Source organism: Giraffa tippelskirchi, chromosome 9 (assembly GCF_054371585.1).
Source record: "Giraffa tippelskirchi isolate mGirTip1 chromosome 9, T2T-mGirTip1v1.2.pri, whole genome shotgun sequence".
In the NCBI taxonomy this organism is placed as follows: domain Eukaryota; kingdom Metazoa; phylum Chordata; class Mammalia; order Artiodactyla; family Giraffidae; genus Giraffa; species Giraffa tippelskirchi.
In genome coordinates this window covers 14147656-14171402 of record NC_137283.1, presented here as the reverse complement: position 1 = coordinate 14171402, position 23747 = coordinate 14147656, and the positions used below count along the sequence as shown (strand labels likewise).

The window sequence follows — 23747 nt, the reverse complement described above, 5'->3', positions numbered from 1 at the left end:
GCCTACACTCTCGACGTTGATTGGGCCCTCCCACCTAGGGGGCGGGGAACAGGCGGAACGTCATTTGTGATTGGGCTCGCTCTTAATAAGAGCGATTCTCTGCGTCCTCCTCCGGCCCCACCCCTGAGGCTCTTCAGCTGTTTGTGGATGTTTTACGTTTGCGCAAGCTAGTCTCAGGGGCGGGATCCGTGTTAGCGTCTCGTCTTTTAGGCTTTGGGTACTGCCAGTCTGTGGGGAGCTTGCCCATCTGGGTCCACACTCACACCTTTTTAAACACCGCTCTGGTGCCTCCAGGCCTGCATCTGGAGCCTGAACCTTGGGTATTGCCGCCTTTCAAGCCAAACCCTGCAAGGCCAAGGAAAACACAGGTGTCGGCTTTTGCTGAGGGAGAAACTCACACATAGCCCTCTTTTTCCTTTAGGCCCTTTAAAAAAAAATCAGATTTACAACCCTAAATAGCACTATTATTTTCTCCATTTTACAGATGAGAAAACAGAGATTAGGTAACTTGCCCGAGATATCATAGCCGCTAAGGGCAAAACCAGCATCTGAACAGAAGCAGTCTGGCTTCCGAATTCGTGCTTTTAACCACCTCCCAGTGCTGCCTATGCACCATACTGCGGAGGTGGTTTGCTGCAACATACAGGGAGGAAGCTGGGCTAACCTCTTGGGCCACACTGTTACCGCTGTTCAGTTCAATTCAATCACTCAGTCGTGAACGACTCTGCGACCCCGTGGACTGCAGCACGCCAGACTTCCCTGTCCATCACCAACTCCGGGAGCTTACTGAAACTCATGTCCATTGAGTTGGTGATGCCATCCAACCATCTCATCCTCTGTTGTCCCCTTCTCCTCCTGCCTTCAATCTTTCCCGGCATCAGGGTCTTTTCAAATGAATCAGCTCTTCGCATCAGGTGGCCAAAGTATTGGAGTTTCAGCTTCAACATCAGTCCTTCCTATGAATATTCAGGACTGATTTCCTTTAGGATGGACCAGTTGGATCTCCTTGCAGTCCAAGGGACTCTCAAGAGTCTTCTCCAACACCACAGTTCAAAAGTGTCAATTCTTCGGCGCTCAGCTTTCTTTATAGTCCAACTCTCACATCCATACATGACTACTGGAAAAACCATAGCCTTTACTAGGCCGACCTTTTTTGGTAGAGTAATGTCTCTGCTTTTTAATATGTGTCTAGGTTGGTCATAACTTTTCTTCCAAGGAGTTCAGTTCAGTTCAGTTCAGTTGCTCAGTCGTGTCTGACTCTACGCGACTCCATGAATTGTAGCACACCAGGCCTCCCTGTCCATCACCAACTCCCGGAGTTTACCCAAACTCATGTCCATCGAGTCGCTGATGCCATCCAGCCATCTCATCCTCTGTCGTCCCCTTCTCCTCCTGCCCCCAGTCCTTCTCAGCATCAGGGTCTTTCCAATGAGTCAACTCTTCACATGAGGTGGCTATAGTATTGCAGTTTCACCTTCAACATCAGTCCTTCCAAGGAGTAAGCATCTTTTAATTTCATGGCTGCAGTCACCATCTGCAGTGACTGCATCCCAAAAAAATAAAGTCTGCCACTGTTTCCACTGTTTCTTCATCTATTTGCCATGAAGTGATGGGACCAGATGCCATGATGTTATTTTTCTGAATGTTGAGCTTTAAGCCAACTTTTTCACTCTCCTCTTTCACCTTCATCAAGAGGCTCTTTAGTTCTTCTTCACTTTCTGCCATAAAGGTGGTGTCATCTGCATATCTGAGGTTATTGATATTTCTCCCAGCAATCTTGACTCCAGCTTGTGCTTCATCCAGCCCAGCGTTTCTCATGATGTACTCTGCATATAAGTTGAATAAGCAGGGTGACAATATATAGCCTTGACGTACTCCTTTTCCTGTGTGGAACCAGTCTGTTGTTCCATTGTCCAGTTCTAACTGTTGCTTCCTGACCTGCATATGGATTTCTCAAGAGGCAGGTCAGGTGGTCTGGTATTCCCATCTCTTTCAGAATTTTCTACAGTTTGTTGTGATCCACACATTCAAAGTCTTTGGCATAGTCAATAAAGCAGAAGTAGATGTTTTTCTGGAACTCTCTTGCTTTTTCGATGATCCAGCAGATGTTGGCAATTTGATCTCTGGTTCCTCTGCCTTTTCTAAAACCAGCTTGAACATCTGGAAGTTCACGGTTCACTAACTGTTGAAGCCTAGCTCGGAGAATTTTGAGCATTACTTTACTAGCCTGTGAGATGAGTGCAACTGTGCGATAGTTTGAGCATTCTTTGGCATTGCCTTTCTGTGGGATTGGAATGAAAACTGACCTTTTCCAGTCCTGTGGCCACTACTGAGTGTTCCAAATTTGCTGGCATATTGAATGCAGCACTTTCACAGCATCATCTTGTAGGATTTGAAATAGCTCAACTGGAATTCCATCACCTCCACTAGCTTTGTTTGTAGTGATGCTTCCTAAGGCCCACTTGACTTCACATTCCAGGATGTCTGGCTCTAGGTGAGTGATCACACCATCGTGATTATCTGGGTCGCTGGCAACCACTAAAACTCTGAAGTGGTTGTCTTCTCTCTTGTCCAGTCCGTCTATGATGAACATGGGCGCAAGTTTGGTTTTCTCTGTAGCAAAAAGTGAGAAGCAGCCGCTTCATTGAGGATGCAGATCTTGGAAAGTTTTACTCCTCAAAAACGGTATCAGGGCAATTCTGCCTTCTAGAGCTTCATTTCCCTGAGTTGTGGCCCTCATCCAGAGCAGGCTCATTTGCTTTGCTGGGCTTTCTCTCCACAATTCCTTTATTCATCCCGTGGAGGAGGTTTTTATCCCATTTCACAGAGGGCTAAGTGTAAGTGATAAATTAGTTCTGGATGTGTGCAGTTTGAGGTGACCTCTAATGGAGATGTTGAAGATTGTGGCTGGCTATTTGGTTGGAAATCAGGGCCTACGGTTGGCAATACAAACTTCACAAAGCATCACTTGTGGAAAATGGCATTATCCTTGAAGCTACTTTGTCACCCTTTCACATCCAGTTCATCACCAAGTCGTGTTGATTTCGCTTCTACGTTTCTCTACAGACTGCCCAGTTCTCTTCTGCTTCACCACTGCTCCAGCCTAAACTCTAGCTTCAACTTCTCTTGTCCAGACAACTGCACCGACTTTCCAACTGGCCCTACCACAGTTTCCAAGAGCCTTCTCCATTTTGATCTTAATGTCAGCAGCCAAAGTGATTTTTACAAAATATAAATCCAATCAGTTTTCGCTTGTCCCAAATTCTACTATGGCCTCCAATATCTTGCATGATCTTACCTCTTCTATTCTCTAGTGGCTTTCACTCCTTTACTCTCTAAACTCTGAGGTTTTTTTTTTTTTCTTTTTGGTGGCAAAATGTACATAACATAAAATTTACCATTTTCACCATTTTTAAATGTACAGTTCTGTGATATATAGTACATTACATTGTTATGCAACTATCACCACTATCCATTTCCAGAACTTTTTCATTTTCCCCAAGTGAAAGCCTGTGCCTATTAAACAACTCCCCACCCACCTCCCCTCACCACTCCCCAACCCAGGGTCGGTTTTCATCTTTCCAGGAACCCTGCTATAGTCCACACAGAGTTCTTTATACATCTGTCTGAAGCACTCTTCCTCCCTTTGCCTAGTTAGCTACTACTCATCCAGTGTCAAAGAAGCCTCCTTGAACCACCAAATCCAGGCCAGAAGCTTCAGTAAATCCTTTCAAAACCCATGCTCCGCTCCAAAGAGTACATAGCTCAGTTTGTACTTAAACATGTGTTGTATATTGCAGTATGGGTACTGTCATTCTCTCCTCTCTTAATATAGGTTTTAGTGTCAGGAGTTACTTGTTTTGTCCGCAGTGCCTGGCAAAGTGTCTGGTTCGCAGCAGGTGCTTACACTTTGTTAAATGAATAGATGGATGAACAGTCCCCCATCTCCCTTCAGCTGATCACCAGTCTGTGAGTACGTCCGCCCCCCAGATTGAAGTGTGTACCTTGGGGCCGGACTTTGGCACCTCATCCAGGCTGGCAGCAGGCTGTGATCTTTGGTTTGCCTATCTCGGGCCTGTCGCCCAGCAGACAGCTGAACCCACGCCCCGGGCGTGGCGCTGTCACGCGGAACCTCCCTACTTCCACACATCAGAACCTTTCGCTACCCCGGCAGAAACTAAGCTTAAAGCGCCAAGCCTCTTCGCACCTCCGGACGTGGGAATTACCGACTTGGACCTCAGACCCACCCGGGTGAGAACCGGGAGACGGGAGGAAAGTTGGAAGGCGCGCCCCAGCCATGGCCAATCTACATTTGGGTCGAAGCCCTTTAAGAAATACTTCTTTCAAGACTCTTCCGGGACCCGGCAGCGGAGGCGCGCCAGGATTGGTCGGTTTGGGTGTGGGTGTTGCTCGGCACCAGCGAATAAGCGGGGGCAAGGGGGATGTTGTGGTTTAAGACTCGCGCATGCGCAGGGTCGTCTACCTGTGCCTGGGCCGCCTGTGACCCGGGCCAGGTCTGCCGGGTGGGCTGATTGCAGAGAAGGCGGAGGGTGGCGCGGCGGGAGGGCGCCGACTCCCGGAGGCCGCAGTCGGGGCGAGGTGAGGGCTGGCGGGCTGAGGCGGGCGCTGCGGCCCGTTAGCCGAGAGCAGGCGGGGTCGGGTGTGGCGCAGGGCGGGCCTGGAAGTGGAGCCCCCCCCCGCCCCGGCCCGTCCGCCCTCTGACCCGGTTTAGCTCTCCAGGCTTCTTGGGGCTTCCCGAAGTCTCGGCTCCCCTTTCTGCCGCCAGCTGCTCTCCTGACTCCGGGACGACCCAAGGTGCGAGCCTGTGGGAACCCTCAGTTGCCAGATGCCGGTGGAGCGCTGTCCACAGTGGGAGGAGATGGGGTGTGTCCGAATGATGGGATGATTGCTTACTTAATTATCCACGAACCTCACGTCAGAGTATTTTAATGACAAACAAACTTCCCTTAGCGTGCCGATCTTGTAAGACTTGGTTTACCAGATACTGGGTTTACTAGACCATTTTTTGTGAACATCAGATGTCGGAGGTGATGAGCATATGTGCCCGTTATAGGATTACATCTAGATTCCAGTGCCAGAAGGATTAAGCACTCCGGTGCTTAATTAGGTTTGTAGACATCAAAGCCACAAAAGAATATTCCCAGTGGTGAAACGTAATTGGTGAAATTTGTGACATGGTCAGAAAAGAAATAAAATTCAGACGGTGGATAGGGTCAATTTTCATTAAATTTACAAAGAAAGGAATTGATTCTGATAGAGATAATTTTAGTAAAATGAAAATATAAATGAATACTTTGTTATTGCTAGATAAAATTAAATTGACATAATGACTTGCCCTGGAAAACACATTTTAGGCAATGTTGTTATAGCTCTAAGAGTTTGTGTTTACAACACAGAGAACATTTTGGGGTCCCAAAACTTTTTATCCTTAGAAAGAGCCTCAGAGATCAACGGCATCCAAAGATGACTGCTGATCAGAGAGGAAAAGTGACTTATCCAAAGGAATACAGTGAGTGAGGAGCAGTTGTAACTAGTGTAACCCTAGGTCTTGGCTCCTTTTATTAACACATCTCTGATTCGTTCTAAGTATGAATGCTCCAGGGGAAGGAACTGTTTTAGCAAGACAGAGTTGCTGTAATCCCAAAGATTGGATTTAGAAACACAGAGTGTAGTGGAAAGATCACAGGCTTTCCAATATTTCTGAGTATGGAAGTTTGTGATGGAATACTGGCTCTACCACTTGAGCTTTAGAACTACCATTTTCCCATCTGTCCAGCATAGATTATGCCTGCCTTATAGATTGTTATGAGCATTAAACATCATCAGTGTAAAAATTCATATGCCTGGCATATAATATTGTGTGTGTGTGTGTGTGTGCTCAGCCATGTCCAACTCTGCGATCCCATGGACTATAGCCCACCAGGCTCCTCTGTCCATGGGATTTCTCAGGTAAGAATGCTGGAGTAGGTTGCTACTTTCTTCTCCAGGGGATCTTCCTGACCCAGGGATCGAACAGCAGATGTCTCCTGTGTTTCCTGCGTTGGCAGGTGGATTCTTTACCACTGAGCCACCTGGGAAACCTGGCATATAATATTAGTTGGTATCAAATTCCATCCCCTACTCTTCTTAGCTCCTAAGGAATGGCAGACTTGACCTGTACCCTCCTCCCTACCTCATCCCCAAGCAATGCAGAACCAAAGCACTTTCTTGAACTACAAATGAGGTGTGCCCAGTTCTCAAGTCCCGTGGCTGAAGGTGAATTCAGTAAGGGAAACGTAATTTTCTCTATTTTGTCCTATGTATTGTGGTTTTGAGATGTGAGCAATGCCTTATGGTGAACCCTTGTGTTTGGATATATGTGTGCCAAGTCAAGCTTGTTTTGCTTATTTAAATTTCTGTTTGGTAAGGCCTGGTTGTTTAGTGTTGTTTGTCTTTCCCCCTTTCCCTCTTTGGAAAGAGGAGAGGTATATGTGGTAGAGGCTTGGGAGAGGGTTAAGGATACAGAGATGAAAAGAAACCAGTGGGAACCAGGCTGCCCTCCAGCTAAGCACAGTCTTCTGGCAGTAGAATAGGGACAATTGATGACATGATCAGTTTATAAATAGATGCTGAGGAAAGGATTTAGGAAATGGCAGAGGCAGATTAAAATATAATTTTTATAAAATCTAACAGTAACTAGGGTGCTATGTTTGATTACTACTTCAGTTTCTTTTAAAAATTTTCATTTATGTAAACCTCTTTCTCTTTTCCAAGTGGAGATTTATTGTGGGAAAGCTTTTTTATTAGTTTTGAAACTTAGTTTTTAAATAAGCTTTATTAGTTTAAAAGTTATATTGAGAGCTTCCTAATATGTGCCAGGCATGGTGCTAGGTTACAGGGTCCCCTGGCCTTAGAAGGAGCTAGCTAGTAAGACAGATTTGTATGTCTTTGTGAGCACTCTTCGGCTGCCTTTGTCCTTGTATAACTGATAATACTTTTTCTGTAACTGAGGCATGATTTTCCAGATTCATGCCACTGCTTTCCTTTTATAAACTGAATCCTGGTTATCTGCAAGCAGCTTTTATTTTAATGAATTCAGAAATTATAGTACCTTCCAGTTTGGAAATGTTATTTAGTTGCAGAGCTGCTCCCTATAAAACATGCCGTTCAATATTCATGCATAAATCATCAGAATTACAGTTAATTAGCATAAAAGAATATTGTTATACTAGTAGAAAGTGAAAGTGAAGTCGCTCATGTCCGACTCTTTGCGTCAGTCAGTCATGTCCGACTCTTTGCGACCCCATGGACTGTAGCCTACCAGGCTCCTCCATCCATGGGATTTTCCAGGCAAGAATACTGGAGTGGGTTGCCATTTCCTTCTCCAGGAGATCTTCCTGACCCAGGGATCGAACCCGGGTCTCCTGCATTGTAGGCAGATGCTTTACTGTCTGAGCCAGTAGAGATATTTTTAAATGACATTTAAACATAAAAAACAAATATGAGCTGAATTTAAGTAAGTGATATAAAAACTTTAAGTTAATACTTTTTTCCATTTTTATGTTAAAGTGATTTTTCTGACTGATTCAACAGACATGAACTTGGGCAAACTCCGAGAGACAGTGAGGGACAGGGAGGCCTGGCTGCAGTCCGTGGGGTCACAAGGAGTCGGACACGACTGAGCAACTGAACAACAGCAGTTATACTGACAGGAATTTGCAGAGATAGTACAGAGTATGACTGATAGGTTGTATGATAATCACATGTTTAGTTTTAAAAAAAACCTGCCAAACTTATATTCCATGACAAACTTATTTTCCAGAGTGGCTGTACCATGTTAAAGTCCTCCCAGCAGTGTGTGAGAGATCCCGTTCCTGTGCATGTTTGCCAGCATTTGATATTGTCACTTAAAAAATTTTTATCTGTTCTAATCAGTATGTAATATTATCTCATTGTGATCTTAATTTGCATTTCCCTTAGTAGCTAGAGATGCTAGAAATCTTTTCACATTCTTTTTTGTCATCTCTATATCCTCTTTGGTGAAATGTCTGTTCATGTGCTTTGTCCATTTTCTAACTGGATCTTTTGTTTTATCACTGTTGAGTTTTGAGAGTGCTTTAAAAATTCTAAATATCTAGAGTCCTTTATGAGGTATGTGGTTTAAAAATATTTTCCCCACTCTCTCGCTTTTCTTTTCATCCTCTTCACATGGATTTTGGCAGTGCTAAAGTCTTAAATTTTGATGAAATCCAAGTTTTTGGAGTTTCTTTTATGGATTGTGCTGCTGGTCTCATACATAAGAACCCTTCCCCAAGTCCTGAACATTTTCTCCTTGTTTTCTTCTACTTTTATACTTTTACTTTTTTCATTTAAATTTATGATCTATTTTGATCTCCTTTTTATGTAAGGTGTGAGACTAGGTCAAGATTCTCTTTTTTTTCTTTTCCTTCCTTCCGTTCATACCTCCCTCCCTCTCTCTTTCTTTCCCTGTAGATATTCATTGCTCCAGCACCATTTGTTGAAAAGACTATCCTTCCTCCATTTAGTTGCTTTTGTACCATTGTCAAAAATCATTTGACTGTTCTTGCTTAGGTCTAATTTCTGGGTTCTGTATTCTGTTTCTGATCTGTGTGTCTATCCCTCTGCTAATAACACACAGTCTTGATTACTGTAGCTATACAACAAGTCTTGAAATAGGATAGTGAGGTGTGGTCCCCTTTATTCTTTTTCAAAATTGTTTTAGCTATTTTAGCTTCTTTACCTTTCCATATAACTTGTAGAATATTCTTATATCTATAAACTATCTTGCTGATATTTTTACAGGAATTATATTGAACCTGTATATCACTTTGGGGGGAGATCTTTACTATGTTGAGTCTTCTAGTTCGTAACATGGTATATCTCCTTACTTACTTACGACTTCTTTGATTTCTTTCAGCAGTGTTTTGTAGTTTTCAGCATAAAAGTCCCATACCTGTTTTGTTAGATTTACACCTAAGTATTGCATTAAAAGTGGGGTTCCCTGGTGGCTCAGATGGTAAAGAATCTGCCTGCAGTGCAGGAGACCTGGGTTCGATCTCTGGGTCAGGAAGATTCCCTGCAGAAGGGAATGGCGACTCACTCCAGTATTCTTGTCTGGGAAATCCCACGGACAGTGGAGCCTGCTGGGCTACAGTCCATGGAATCACAAACAGTCGGACACATCTGAGCAACTAACATTGCATTAAAAAAAGTATAGCTTTATTGAGATCATTTTGGGGATGATGATAAATGGTATTTTTAATTTTTGTTTCTATACATCCATTCCTGGTATGTAGAAAAAAACTGATTTTTGTATATTGATCTTGTATTCTGAAACCTTGTTGAACTCATTCATTTTAGGAGGTTTTTTGGTTTTTTTGTAGGCTCTCAGGGATCTTCCATGTAGACAATTATGTCATCTGCAGATAGGAGTCATTTTATTTCTTGCTTATTTCTTCCTTTCCTAGTTTCTTAGACTTTTTACATTTTTACCCCTCAGTGGAAAGTCTGGGGAGATTGGAGAAATGGGCTATGTATGGTCTGTTGTCTGGTAGAATAATTTTTATTTTGTAGTTGTTGTTGTTTAGTTGGTAAGTCATGTCTGACTCTTTTGTGTCCCCACGGACTGTAACCCACCAGACTCCTCAGTCCATGGGATTTCCCAGGCAAGAATACTCTTGGAGTGGGTTGCCATTCACTTCTCCAGGGGATTTTCCCGACCTGGGGATTGAACCCCTGTCTCCTGCATTGCAGGCATATTCTTTACCATCTGAACCACTGGGAAAGCCTTTAGCCTTCTCTTATTTTTATACTACTGCAGTTTCTTCATGTTTAAACTGGGATTAATTATCCATTCATCCATTAGGGATATGGTCTTTATTCTTAGAACTTACCCTTAGGTAGTAGAAATGGTAAGGCAGTAACATAGAAAACAAAGAGGTAGTTTCTCTGGGAATTTAGAGAGAGATAAAAGTACTTCTAGGAGGGTGTATTGGAGACATTCCTTGGTGTGGATTTGGATGTGGGGAGATCTGAGGAGTGTGAACTCCAGTGATGAATGCACGGAGGCACAGAGGTGAAAACAATAGCGTGTATCCTGGGGCTCCTGTTTCCTACTGCTCGTGGGAATTGAGGTGCCAAATTACATCCCTAGTATTCTTTGGAAGAAAAGCCTACCAGTGCACACACCTGCTAATATCCTATCCAGGTAGAGGGCCTGACAACAGGGTCTGTGAAACAGGATGTGTGGATACATGGAAAGATGCATTAAAGCTGTTAGAGTCACCTCCCTAATCCCTGGCTGCAGGGCTGCCGCATGCAGGTGTGCGGGTTACGCCCGTGTGAGCACACACAGGGGTCGAAGATGGGAGCTGAAACCCCCGCCAGGCTCTGCCTGCAGAACTGGTCCAGGGCTCTTTCCACCCTGAGAAGCTCCTGGTTCCAATTTGCCACAGGCGCCGTGAGGCCTCCAAATCTGTTTCCTAGTGTTTCTTAATGGTGCTCACAGATCATGGCTACATATTTAGTATCTTACCGTAATATCATTTGCTAAATGACTTACTTTAGCCATCTGGAGGAATTCAGTCATCATTCTGAAGACTGGCTCAGTGTCAAATGTGCAGAAATTCAGGAGGACACGCCATCCTCTCTGTTTTCTTTTTGCCTTCTGCCTTCCTTGCCACCAGCTTTAGGTTAAATGCTCAGAATCCCTCCACTTCAGGTGAGGATATGGCAAGTGAACCACTCAGTACTTACCTGAAATGCACAGCTCCCTGGACCCCATCCCTGCTGCATCAGTGTCAGGCTTTTCCTGTCCCTTTGGGGCCATCTTGCGACCCGTGTCCTGTTCCTCACTGTCACTGCCATGCCTCCCTTTTGGCCTGCTTCCTCACACCTCCGTTCCCTCATCCCAGTTGGTTTAACTCTGGAAATGGAGACATTCATTAGAGAGAAGGAAAAGGAGGATTTCAAGTGAAGATGAGACAGGGAGGCTAATGGAGGGAGGACAGTTGGGAGTGATCTAGCATCAGAGGGCAGGGAAATTATAATAAAGGCCATATTTGCATTTGTGGTAGAGGTGAGGGCGAGACAACCCAGAGTGAACATTTCAAGGGCTGGGTGCTGGCAGCTCATCACTGGGCCCTCAGTAACAAGGTGACCTTTCTTCCTCAGGTGTCCTCATGACTTCTTTTGTGGACCATGTCCTTGATCCTTTTTGCCTGCGTGGTAAGGGTGAGGGATGGGCTGCCCCTCTCTGCCTCCACTGATTTCTACCACAGCCAAGACTTCCTGGAATGCAGGAGACGCCTCAAGACTTTAGCCTTGCGACTGGCCCAGTATCCAGGTCGAGGTTCCGCAGAAGGATGTGACTTCAGTATCCAGTAAGCAAGCCTGTTCCCTGTTGCAGAATATCAGCCCAATTTGGGTCACTCTGAACCATGTGCAGAGGTGGCATTATGCTAATCACACAATATGAAAAGGAAGTCTCACGTCAGACAGCGGTTCTAGTTCGTGTGTATCTACAGTAGAATCAAAGGCGCTCGAGCTTTGCTGCCTCACTCCCACCTCAGTGTGAGTGGAGAGGCCTTGAGCACCAGGAGCACCAGGTCACCCAGTCTTCATGGTTTTAGTTTGGTAGTTTTTTCTGCATCAGGATGCAGGTGTGGAGAAAAGGCAAGTCGGGAGGAAATACTGGATAAAAATGTCAGGACAGGAAAAGGATAAGAGTGAGGACGCCAAGAAAATAAGGCTTGACGTGAAGTTCTAGCCCTCAGTTTTTGCTTTTTAAATTTTTTTCACCTTTAAAACAAATTTTAAAGTAAAAAACAATTTTTATGTGACAGGAGCAAGGGAGTGAAAAATGAGCATCAGTAGGTCCGTCTTCTCAAGGAACTCCAAGTCAAATGAGAGGACACTGAACATAATACAGTGAGGCCAGTGCTCCAGGGGAAGCAGGAATCAAGTGGTTACAATAATCATGGTCATAAGAACTAATATTGTTTTCTATGGTCTAGGCCCTATTCTAAGTGTTGTAGGTAGCTTATAAGGTAGATAATGGTATTAGACCTATTTTACAGGGAAGGAAACTGAGGTTAAACAACTTTTTAACCTAAGGTGGTAGAGCCAGGATTTGAGTGCAGGCAACTAGGAGCCAGGTTCTGCTCCTTGGGTGTCATTTCTTATTTTAGGGCTTAGAGATGAAAGATGTCCCAGGGAGGGACCAGGGGCAAGGCAGGTTTTGACATCTCAAAATGGCCGGTTACAGATTTTACATCTCTCTTTTCCAGAATTTAGGTTTTCACTTCCCAAGTCCTTTTTGCTCCCCTTGAATAGGAAATTTTTGATTCACCTGATAAGGTGGGATCCATTAGAATAATCCAGTCTCAGAATCAGGAGAGCGAAAGGGAAAGTCTAGGCCTGCCTCCAGGCTAGGTGGTGCTGTCAGGCAAGAAGAGTCGTGACCTGAAGAGGGACCCAGATGGCAGGCATGTGAAGCTGTCACCCTGTTGGCCGGGCTCCGGGTGCTCAGGAGCCAACACTGAGCTGCATCTGCCCACATCTGCAGCTCTCTTCCCAGGGTGCCTGAAACCCCCTTCCTTGGGGGTCCCATCCTCATTAGGCTGGAATAATCTCACATTCTATGCACACTTTGTGCTGTACCTCAAAGAGGAAACCTTTTCTCAGTTAAAAAAAAAAAGAAAAAAAGCAAAAGCCTATGACTTCAAATGAAATTCTGGGCAATTCAGTCATTATATGAAAAGTAGAATATACAATGTTTACTCGTTTGTCTTTTAACTTAAATATTCACCGTTATTTTCACAGAGGAAACTGAGACATTTTTTCTTTCAGGTGGGCAGCCCCATAGCTTGTTTAATGATCAGTAAGTTAAAGTGATCCCTGGAGGAGGGCACAGCAACCCACTCCAGCATTCTTGCCTGGAGAATCGCATGGACAGAGAAGCCTGACAGTCTAGAGTCCAAGGGGTCGCAAAGAGTCGGACACGACTGAGTGACTTAGCATGGGCCCAGGCAAGTTAGAGTAATCACACCTTGTCAGTGGCAAATGCTGCCATACATTTTCGAGGAAGTGTAAGAAAGGCATAGTCCCAGGCAGGTCCACCTGAAGAGATGATGTGTATGCAACAGACAGCTCCAGGACTGTTCAAGGCCCAGCAAATCCAAGTAGAGGCAAGGTGATGGGCGGGTGCAGGATGTGAATATGTGGGTCTGTTCCCTGGTGACGTGGTCCCTTTCGTTCCAGCTTCTCTTCCTCGAGGGACGTGGCCTGCATGGCTATCTGCTCCCTCCAATGCCCAGCAGCCATGGCCTTCTGCTTCCTGGAGACCCTGTGGTGGGAATTCACAGCTTCCTATGACACCACCTGTGTTGGCCTTGCCTCCAGGCCATATGCCTTTCTCGAATTTGGTTTGTAACCCACTTTCTTATTTGTTGTTCTCTCTTGCAGCATTGTATGTGTAGAATTTCCAGTTTGAGTTTGGCTTTGACCATCAGGGAAAACCACTGGAGGTCCAGGAACATGTCACTGAAGAATAGCCTCATGCCATGAAATTTCACAGCAATGAAAGGGGCCTGCAAACTTGGAGGCTCAACACTCTGGCTTTTTACCTCTCCAGAGCCTGGAGCGGGGTGGAAGAGGGTGAACCCTGTATCTTATTCTGGAGCAGGGGGTCAGCAAACTGCGGGCCAACAGTCTGTTTTTGTAAATAAAGTGGAACACAGCCATGCTTTCTCTATTACTAACAGGTTGTCTGTGGCTGCTTTTGCCCTTCCCTGGTAGAAGTGAGCTATTGTGACGGACCATCTGGGGCCTGTAAGCTTAAAATGTTGTCTGCCTGGCACTCTTAAGAGCACTGTGCCAACCCCTGCTCTAGAGCAGTGCTGCTCAAGGGTGGTTCGTGGACCTGTGCTGCTAGCGTGAGGCACATACAGGGAGTAACAATAAAAGGTTAGAAATTCTTCCAGTACTTGGCCATTCCTGTGACATTTTCAATTGTATTTTATCCAAGTATCTGTCTGCAACCATTTAGAAATAAGGAAACACTGGTCCCTCATGCAGAGGTTCGAGAAGCACAGCTCTGGAAGAGAAGACTACTTTTCTAGGCTCTGCCAGAGAGGCCCTGTGGAGGCCCAAGGGTGTGGAACACAGCAGTTGTTACAGCACATGTCTGTTTCTGTCAGGTGTGATTCAGGTCATTTTTGACAGGGAGAAGAGGAGCGGAGGTGGGAGTTGGGGAGTTCTCCAGTCTCAGTGTAACCTGCCATGGTCCCTGTGATGCTCTTGAACAAGGGGCTGACAGCATTTGGTCCTCAGGGTGCAGGGCTGGCACCTGGAAGTGTGGCCACTTAGGCTTTCTGGCAGCTACTGCTCACACCCCCTCGTGTGGCCTGTGGCCAGTCCATCAGTAATAGGGCCAGCACTGTCTTTTGGCGTCACCCAAAGGTGCTGGGAAACGCCCTGGTACTCCAGCTTCTACCTGATAGGCCTGTAACATAGACTACAAGTTCCTCTTGAGTCTCCCTGTGAGGACTGCCACTCTCAGCCCCACTTCTTCTGTGTCCCCAAGTAGACCATAGCTGCAGCATCCCTTGTCATTTGCTTGGCAGCTGGTAGACCTGTGTTCTCCTCTCCCCTCTCATCTCTGCCTGCATCTTCGTTGGAAAGTGGTGGGCTTTGTCTCACAGAAGCCCCTTCCTGGCATCACGTTTGCTCATTATTGAGGGAGAGTAGGATGAAAGTAAACGTACATGGATATTAGAGCTTCCCAGGTGGCACAGTAGTAAAGAATCCACCTGCCAGTGCAGGAGATGCAAGAGACCTAGGTTCAATCCCTGAGTCAAGAAGATCCCCTGGAGGCCACACACTCCAGTATTCTTGCCTGGAAAATTCCATGGACAGAGGAGCCTGGCAGGCTACAGTCCACGGGGTCACAGTCAGTCAGATATGCCTGAGCACATGCACACACACACAGCACACGGATATTAGAATTATACATGATTTTGTTTTGTCAATACGTTGGAAACTTCACCTCAAGTACTTATTAAAAGTTGGTGATGGATTAATACTAAATGTAAATAAAATAATTAAAACCAATACCTTTCATCTAATCCTGGTTTGCACAACATATTCGTATTCATTTGTAGTTTTTTTTCACACACCTTTTCTTGAGATAATCAGGTCAAGAATGACTGTCCCCATTTTGCAATCTTAGAAATCCTTTGTGAATGGCCCAGGTTTGTAATATGAGTTGTGCCTGAGCTAAGACTCAAGCCTGTCCCCTGATTCCCTTGCCACTGAGGTCCTGATGGGCAGACTGTCACATTTTAATTATTCTCCTTTGAGAGATTGATGAGACCAGTCCTGATACCTACAAATCATTTGACCCTCATGTGTAGCTGACACTCTTCAGAGTCTGGCTAACTTATTAGCTTGCTTAGAAATGCAAATTTCATTGTGTACCTATTGTCTTATGACATCCACTGTGATGACATTCAGTTTGGACTGCTCTCTTTTCACAGACAATGTCATTCAGAAAGTGAAGTGGCATTTTAACTATGTAAGTTCCACCCAGCTGGACAGCAGCTTAGGGAAAATTCAGGAGGAACTCAAGTTCCAGCCACCAGTGGTTCTCACCCTGGAAGACACAGATGTGGCTAACGGGGTGATGAATGGACACACACTGATGCACCTGGAGCCAGGTAGGTGGCCTGCTGCTCTCTGGTATTGATGAAAAGGAGGTGAGAGTGTGTATTTCCAATGGACATTGATTGTTCGACTAGGAAGGTGTTTGGGTGGGGGGACGGTATATAAAATGTGTGGGGGAGAAGACATGGGCTGATCTTGTTTCCAGGTGGCTTTTTTTTTTTTTTTTTAAAAAAAGAAACTTGACTGTTGTGACAAGTAAGCTGATCTGAAGGGAGGCAACTCTTCTGATGAAATTTAGAAGAGTGACTTGGCCGGTTGTTTTCTTAAGCAGGGTGAACCCTGCACATATAAATGGTGTCGTTGGATCACACAAAAAGCAAGAGAGTTTCAGAAAAACATCTGCTTCGTTGACTATGCTAAAGCGTTTGACTGTGTGGATCACAACAACCGTGGAAAATGCTTAAAGAGATGGGAATACTAGACCGCCTTACCTGCCTCCTGAGAAATCTGTATGCAAGTCAAGAAGCATCAGTTAGAACCTGACATGGAACAACAGACTGTTCAAAATTGGGAAAGAAGTACATCAAGGCTGTATATTGTCACCCAGCTTATTTAACTTATATGCAGAGTACATCATATACAATGCCGGACTGGATGAAACACAAGCTGGAATCAAGATTTCAGGGAGAAATATCAATAACCTCAGATATGCAGATGATACCATCCTTATAGCAGAAAGCAAAGAGGAACTAAGGAGCCTCTTGATGAAAGTGAAAGAGGAGAGTGAAAAACCTGGCTTAAAACTCAACATTCAAAAAATGAAGATCATGGCATCTGGTCCCATCACTTCATGGCAAATAGATGGGGAAACAGTGGAAACAGTGACAGACTTTATTTTCTTGGGCTCCAAAATCACTGCAGATGGTGACTGCAGCCATGAAACTAAAAGCTGCATGCTCGTTGGAAGAAAAGCTATGACAAACCTAGACAGCATATTAAAAAGCAGAGACGTTACTTTACCAACAAAGGTCCATTATAGTCAAAGCTATGATTTTTCCAGTAGTCATGTATGGATGTGAGAGACCATACATATGATGTGAGAGGACCATAAAGAAAGCTGAGTGCCAAAGAATTGATGCTTTTGAACTGTGGTGTTAGAGAAGACTCTTGAGAGTCCATTGGACAGCAAGGAGATCAAGCCAGTCCATCCTAAAGGAGATCAAGCCAGTCCATCCTAAAGGAGATCAGTCCTAAATATTCATTGGAAGGACTAATGCTGAAGCTGAAGCTCCAATACTTTGGCCACCTCATGTGAAGAGCTGACTCATTGGAAAAGACCCTGATGCTGGGAAAGATTGAAGGCAGGAGGAGAAGGGGACGACAGAGGATGAGATGGTTGGATGGCATCAGTGACTCAATGGACATGAGTCGGTGGACATGAGCTGGTGATGGACAAGGAAGCCTGGTGTGCTGTAGACCATGGGGTCACAAAGAGTCAGACATGACCGATTCATTCTCTTTTGCTGGAAGTCACTTGTTGAATAGTACAGATTTGTACATTCTTTCTCTCTCCTTTTTTCCTTTGACAGTGAGTCCTTATCTCATCACTTAGTGAAACATTGCAAATCTCCACCAGGAAACCCCCACTCCTTGATGGAGGGAGTGGAGGGCTGTGGGGATGAGAGTGGGCAGGGGTCAGGGCCAGGGCTACTAGACCTCTCGCTCTCGGGTTCTCTGTGGGACCCAGAGACATCTCTCTATCCCTTTGGATTTCCAAGTCCCTGTCTGAGGAATGAAGTGTTGATGCACATATTCAGAGTGCCCTGGCATCCATGACTTAGTCTGCCACTAACAACATGAAACGTTCAATACCTAGCACATAGTAAAGCATGCTTTTTTGTATTCTATGTTTACAGTTATATCCAATTAAACCAACTTTTAGTTAAAGTGGCTATTTGCATTCTAAGAACTCTGTAATAGTGTAATCCTTCCCCAGAAGACAGAACCATCTCTACTATAACAGTCTAATTACTTTGTTAACAGTTTTATGCTAAACTCATTGCTTGAATTTTGAAAGTGGTGTATTTAAAATGTTCACATTTTTTGGCTTAATTTTGGTTTTCGATTTGAACTGTTTCAACCAGTGAATTCCTGGATTGACTCTTAAGCCATTCAGTAAGTTGTTGTAATTTACATTGGGATTGGACTTAACATTCATGGAAGGAAGACTGGGTCATCAGACCCCAAGCTTCTCCTTTGCTGTACCTGAAGACAGGGTCACTTTTTGATGTATGTTTTGTTTTTTAACCACGTAAACAAGAGGAGCAAATGCAGAAGGTGACAACTTGCCTATCTTTCTAGGACGTTTTACTGTGGTTTGACTCCCTCCTATTGTCCCAAGTCTAGAGTCTTAACAGGTAGCTCTGTTCTGAGAGGAACTTTGATAGTGTAAACTAACATACTAACAGTAGGCATCCATTGGGTTGTGGGGGGTGTGTGTGTGTGTGCGCATATGTGGGAAATGTGAGGACAAAAAAGGATGATTTAAAAGGAGTACAGCAGGGACTTCCCTGGTGGTCCAGTGGTTAAGACTCCACAGTTCCAATGCTGGGGATGGGGGGTTCACCCCTAGTCAGGGAACTAGGATCCCACATGCCGCGTGGCACAACGAAAAAATAAAATAATAAAAGGAACACAGCAAGAGAATGGGTGGAACCCGGCTTAATTGTGTGAACCAGAATCAGTTTCAGCAGTTATCTTTAAAGAGGGAATGATCATTTTGTCTTGAATAGAGTTCTGGAAATAGCTTGTAGCTGAAATAATACATGTTTCCTTCCTCTTCCCAATAACTTTGGAATTTAAAAAATCACATTTGCTATGAATTGCTCCAGAAGCACACATGACATTGAATATTGTCCCTATCAGAAAAAGAATGGAACATTTTACATGCTGATGGTTGAGGTGTGTAATAGAAAAGCTTTAGGGTTTGACAACCAATTTACAACTAAAGCCATAAATTGTTTTAAATTGGGATTTCTCAACCTAAGCCCTACTGACATTTTGTACTGGAAATTCTTTGTTATGGAGGCTGTCCTGCACATTGTAGCAACCTGTTCCCAGGGAGGACAACCCAAAATGTCCCTAGACATTGATTGAAGAGCCTTATCATCTATGGCTGAGAACTGCTGGTTTAAATAGAAAGGAAATGCAGCACTTAAGAAAATCTATGCTTGCTTAGAGAAGGGCCTCTTATCTCAAAGAAATTCACCTTGGATTCCCAGATCCTTTCTGTCCTTCATCCCTTGCCTTTTCCCACTCTAACTACAGCTGCTTTTTAAATTAATATGTTTGCAATTGTGTGTTTAACTTTTTCATTAGCAGAGGTCTAGTTAATGTTTTTACTTTTTTTTCATATAGAAATTATTTTCACTAAACACTTCCTTTTTTCCCCTGTGAAGCTCCTAATTTCCGAATGGAACCAGTGACAGCCCTGGGCATTCTCTCCCTTATTCTCAACATCATGTGCGCTGCCCTGAACCTCATTCGCGGAATTCACCTCGCAGAACATTCTTTACAGGTAACATTTTCTATACAGTTTAAATAGAAAGACACACGATGGAAGAAACAGATATGGGTGCGTATTGTTTATAAGGTTATTATTCACTACATTTTAAAAATTGAAGTAAAATTCTTACTTCTTGTTTTATTCTTTGTAGTGAGTTGAGCAAATAAGAAACTTGCTCTTTTGTATTTGTTTTCCTGAGAAGTCAAAGGGGCTGCTGGAATACTGGTGAGAAATGGGACAACTTGCTACAAGGACATCAGGCCCCCACATGGCCCTGGGGACTCCGAGAGTCACTGCAGGGGCTGGATTGTTCATCCAAGGCAAAGTGTGACTCTCAGACTTTAAGATTCAGGCCCTTTTTCTCTTGGTAGAGTTGTCTCATAATCTGCTTTATATCATTCAGATAGATACCAGCCTCCCCGTGTCTTTGTCAAAAGAACTGTATCACTATGAAGTTGATTTGCCAGCCCGCTCATCTCAAAGCAGCTTTCTATTCTAATGCTTTTTACTTATTATTTTCAAATTTTGAAGTATTTCAAGCACTTAAAAACAAGCATGGAACCATTATGAACATGAACAGATAGATGTTAACTTTAAAAACAGAGTTTGGGATAAGTAGATGCAAACTATTACATTTAGAATGGATAAACAAGATCCTACTGTATAGCACAGGGAACTGTATGCTCTGCTATCTCAGGAATCTCCTGAGATAAACCATAATGGAACACAATATAAAAAAGAATGTACGTGTGTGTATAACTGAGTCACTTTGCTATATAGCAGAAATTAACACAGCACTGTAAATCAACTATCCTTAAATTAAAAAAAAATCCAGAGTCATGATGCTCACGCCCAAGCATGTGGTAGCTAAATTCTGAAGTGCAGCTGAGGTTGAATCTCAGGGGGCTTACAGAGACCAAGGTGTTTGGGGAATGGCAGCAGGCCTGGGCCCTGAGTGGTGGCTGGCTGTTTCCACACCCCATCTTTGGCCAACATGTGGTATGGTTCCCACTCTTACTGCTTATGACTCATAAGCAGATACTTACCAAATGTCTATATGCACAAGAACAGGGGTTCGTTGCTCAAGACATAGTCCCTACCTCAGGGCGCATAGTAGAGTATGGTGACATCTCTAAGGAGGTGGCAGTACCTGGGGTGGGAGGAATTGGGGAAAGTTAGTAGTGACAGATGAGTTGGATTTTGAGAGGTGGTGGGGCTGGGGGTGGGGACATTCCAGGTTGTGGGCGGAGCACACATGCATGGGAACTGGATGTGCTTGGTGTGTCCAGGCCATTCAGAAGGATTTTATGTCACCCCCTGGTCTGGTACGTGAACAGGGGCTGGTTTCTCACCCAGTGATACAGTTCTTTCGTACTATCAATTATACCAGACCCAATGCAGAGTAATGCACTTCATGTGATAGTGTTTCATTCCCTCTAAATATTCCTTTTCTTGTGTTCCTCATATTTATCTTAGGTTGCACATGAAGAAATTGGAAATATTCTGGCTTTTCTTATTCCTTTTGTAGCCTGCATCTTCCAGGTGGGTGAAATGTTGATGTTTTAGTGAGTGGGTTAAACCCATTACCTTATTTTGCTCTGTTGGAACCATCAATGAGTTTTCAGATCCTGCTTTAGTTCCACAAAGACATTGGTTCAAAGCATGGACAGTCTCAGCCCTTAGCAGAACAACTTTCCACCCATCCTGTCCAGTCCTCTCATTTTATAGAGAAAAGGCTTTTAGGCCCAGAAAGGGAAAGTCATTTGCCCTAGGTCTCAGGGTCTTTGACAGTGCAGGACAGAAACTAGAAACTGGGACTGGGATCCCAAGAAGTGAGGGATGAGATTCCAGGGGGGATTGGGTTGGGCCTGACCAGTGTGAGGCAGAGCCCTGCCTTGTGCTTAGTGCTGGGCATCCAAGTACAGAAATGTCCTTCTGCAGAACTGATACCTATGTATATGTGTGTTTTTTTCAGACACAGGACTGGTAAAAAATTTGTTGTTTCTAATAGAAATACCATCTGAGTCAAATCTGTCCTTAGGAAATGAAACAAAAATTATAATACTAACCAGAGCGCTTTGATTATTAGTTATTTTCAGATAAGCTGTGTACTTAAGGACTGGAGTAGGAAGGATCTTTTGAATCCCCTGTGAAAAGGTGGTAGTGAAAGTGTTAGTCACTCAGTCGTGTCTGACTCTTTGTAACCCCATGGATTGTAGCCCACCAGGCTCCTCTGTCCATGGGATTCTCCAGGCAAGGATATGGGAGTGGGTGCCATTCCCTTCTACAGGGGATCTTCTCGACCCAGGGATCGAACCTGGGTCTCCTGCATTGCAGGCAGATTCTTTACCGTCTAAGCCACCAGGCAAGACTTGAATCCTCTTTAAGCAGAGTTAATTCTAACAAAACACCTGACTCTCTTTCCCCACCCTCTACAAAGTCTAGGATTTTAGTACCTTTTCTGCATATTTAAGCCTCTTCTTCTTTTAATTAAAAGTTCTTTTCTCAGGGCACTTTCTCTCTCTTCTGCATACATCCTAGATGGCCTATTTTTAAGAATTATCTGATTGTGCAAAAAGAAGTTATCAACCTAAGATTGAAAATATGCTCATTCTTTGGAAAATCAAGTCTCCAAGATCATGAGTGTTACTGAGAATAGTTTCCTGGACCTTGCATTTTAGGGCTGCAGGGATCTTACAGTTCCACCTTCATGCCCTCATCTGTGGTCTTACTTGATTTGCTCTTTCGATGGGGAACTCTCCCTCCCACTTTACTGTGAGCTTTTGTCAGATTGCCCTGTGTTTTCAGAATGTGCCCTTTTTTTTTTTTTTAAACATTGAAACAAAAAATGATTTCCACCTTTTGGAGGACAAGAATGTCCTCTTTCTGTGTGATAGCCCTACAGGAAGCATCACTCTGGGAGACCTTTCCCTGAGTCAGAGATGCTTCTGAAGATGTAATAGGGAGGCTGTCTAGGGAACAGCGGTCCCCTATGTAGTTGTAACTCAGGCAAAACTGAAATAGTAAAAGCACGGCTTCTCTCATCAACTTTCTCACCTGTTATGACTCCCCTGAAAGGAAAAGTTCCTTTGGAGGCCAGTTGCTCTTGTTAGGGTATCCCCTCCTGGCTGTCTGCCCCCTGACCCACATCTCTTCTTTCTCTACAGCACAGCCTGGACATGTCTGTCTATATTTCTTAAATTCTTTCAAGAGGGCTGTGTTCTCATTCCTCATTTCACTTTTCTTATCTCTTCCAAATCCCCACTTTCACCCACTGATTGACAACAGCTGATCCAGTTGAGTCAGTTTAATAAGCCAACGTGTATGAAACGACACTGCAGGGCGGGTACTGTAAGTGGACCTGGCGTCTGACCTCGGCAATCTTGTTATCTCTGATGGGCCTCCCTCTTCTGGTGTCATTTCAGTGTTATCTGTACCTGTTCTACAGTCCAGCCAGGACTACAAAGGTGGTGCTGATGCTGCTCTTCATTTGCCTGGGCAACATGTACCTGCATGGGCTGAGGAACCTCTGGCAAATCCTCTTCCACATAGGAGTGGCTTTCCTGTCTTCGCATCAGATACTGACGAGGCAGCTTCAGGACAAGCAGTCTGACTGCGGAGTGTGAGGATGAGGCCACGGGATGAATGGATCCTTTGATTTTCCTCTGAGGGTCATCAGCGTTTCCCCTTTTACTTCTTGACTTCACCTCAAGTTTCCATCCTCGAAGTTCCTTTCAACCAAAGCGGACTGATCCTGAGAACCAAGATTTTTTTCACCGGTGCAGTGGGAAGCATGAAGTTGCTGGACACCCGGTCTCAGTTTTGTGTGAGAGTTACTGCGGAAATCTCCAGTTCAGCACTTTGGACAGCAGAATCTGGGCGCCCAATCAGGAATCGCATTCCTGGAAGACCAACATGGAATGATTTTGGTCTTTTACGTTGAATGATGCAATAAACCACTAGATTCAGTATCAGTAGTTTTAAGTAATTGGCAGTTGTCTCCAAGGAACCACTTAAACATCTGTATCAGCTTTTCAGTCTAAATGTGACTTTGGTGAGTTTTTTTTTTAAGAGGGTCAGCACAGGGTGAATTAACTTAAAAAGTGGTTTATAGGTATAACATAGATAAATTTTGTTTACATTTTTGATAACTTAGGTCTGATATGATACCTTTAGAATATTTAAATATATTTTGGATATAAATTGAACTTCACTTAGGGTAAGAACAAACTGAAGCTGGGATAATGGTTGAGAAGACTGAATTTATTTAATTTCTGTATAACCTTTCATGGTAGTGGGACTGTAGGGATACAGAAATGTTTTGTATTTATTTGCAGGGTATATCTGAATATTTTTAAAATTGAGTAACCAGTGCTCCTGGATCATAAGCTTATAAGCATGAGCAGAAATGAGAATATCAGGACTCCTTGCAGTTGGCCACAAACTGGAGTAGGTGGGCCACACATTCACATGGTCGCACTTTGCAGTTACAGGTGGA

The 23747-nt window shown here is 44.1% G+C and overlaps 1 protein-coding gene across 7 annotated transcripts; it reads left to right on the top strand.

Annotated features, from left to right (window-relative positions):
- The first annotated feature begins 113 nt into the window (after positions 1-113).
- On the top strand, positions 114-23220 carry SEC22C (SEC22 homolog C, vesicle trafficking protein). 7 transcript variants are annotated; one of them, XM_081527680.1, is made up of 8 exons: positions 114-368; positions 4035-4251; positions 11194-11402; positions 13282-13445; positions 15558-15737; positions 19143-19261; positions 20726-20791; positions 22675-23220. In XM_081527680.1, the coding sequence occupies exons 3-8, from the start codon at positions 11221-11223 to the stop codon at positions 22873-22875; spliced, it is 912 nt and encodes a 303-aa protein (XP_081383806.1). In that variant the 5' UTR covers positions 114-368; positions 4035-4251; positions 11194-11220; the 3' UTR covers positions 22876-23220. The 7 variants fall into 7 exon arrangements, with proteins under 7 accessions (XP_081383806.1, XP_081383807.1, XP_081383805.1 ...); XM_081527681.1 differs by having other exon boundaries at positions 170-368; positions 3836-4251; XM_081527677.1 differs by lacking the exons at positions 114-368; positions 4035-4251 and adding exons at positions 4486-4599; positions 4741-4815.
- The last annotated feature ends 527 nt before the right edge of the window (positions 23221-23747 follow it).

Bases quoted from the DNA above. Each gene is read 5' to 3' on its own strand.
- SEC22C (XM_081527680.1), top strand. From the start codon at position 11,221: ATGTCCTTGATCCTTTTTGCCTGCGTGGTAAGGGTGAGGGATGGGCTG. The intron at 11,403-13,281 runs GTAAGCAAGCCT...CTTTCGTTCCAG, and splicing joins GGATGTGACTTCAGTATCCA to CTTCTCTTCCTCGAGGGACG. The intron at 20,792-22,674 runs GTGGGTGAAATG...GTGTCATTTCAG, and splicing joins TTGTAGCCTGCATCTTCCAG to TGTTATCTGTACCTGTTCTA.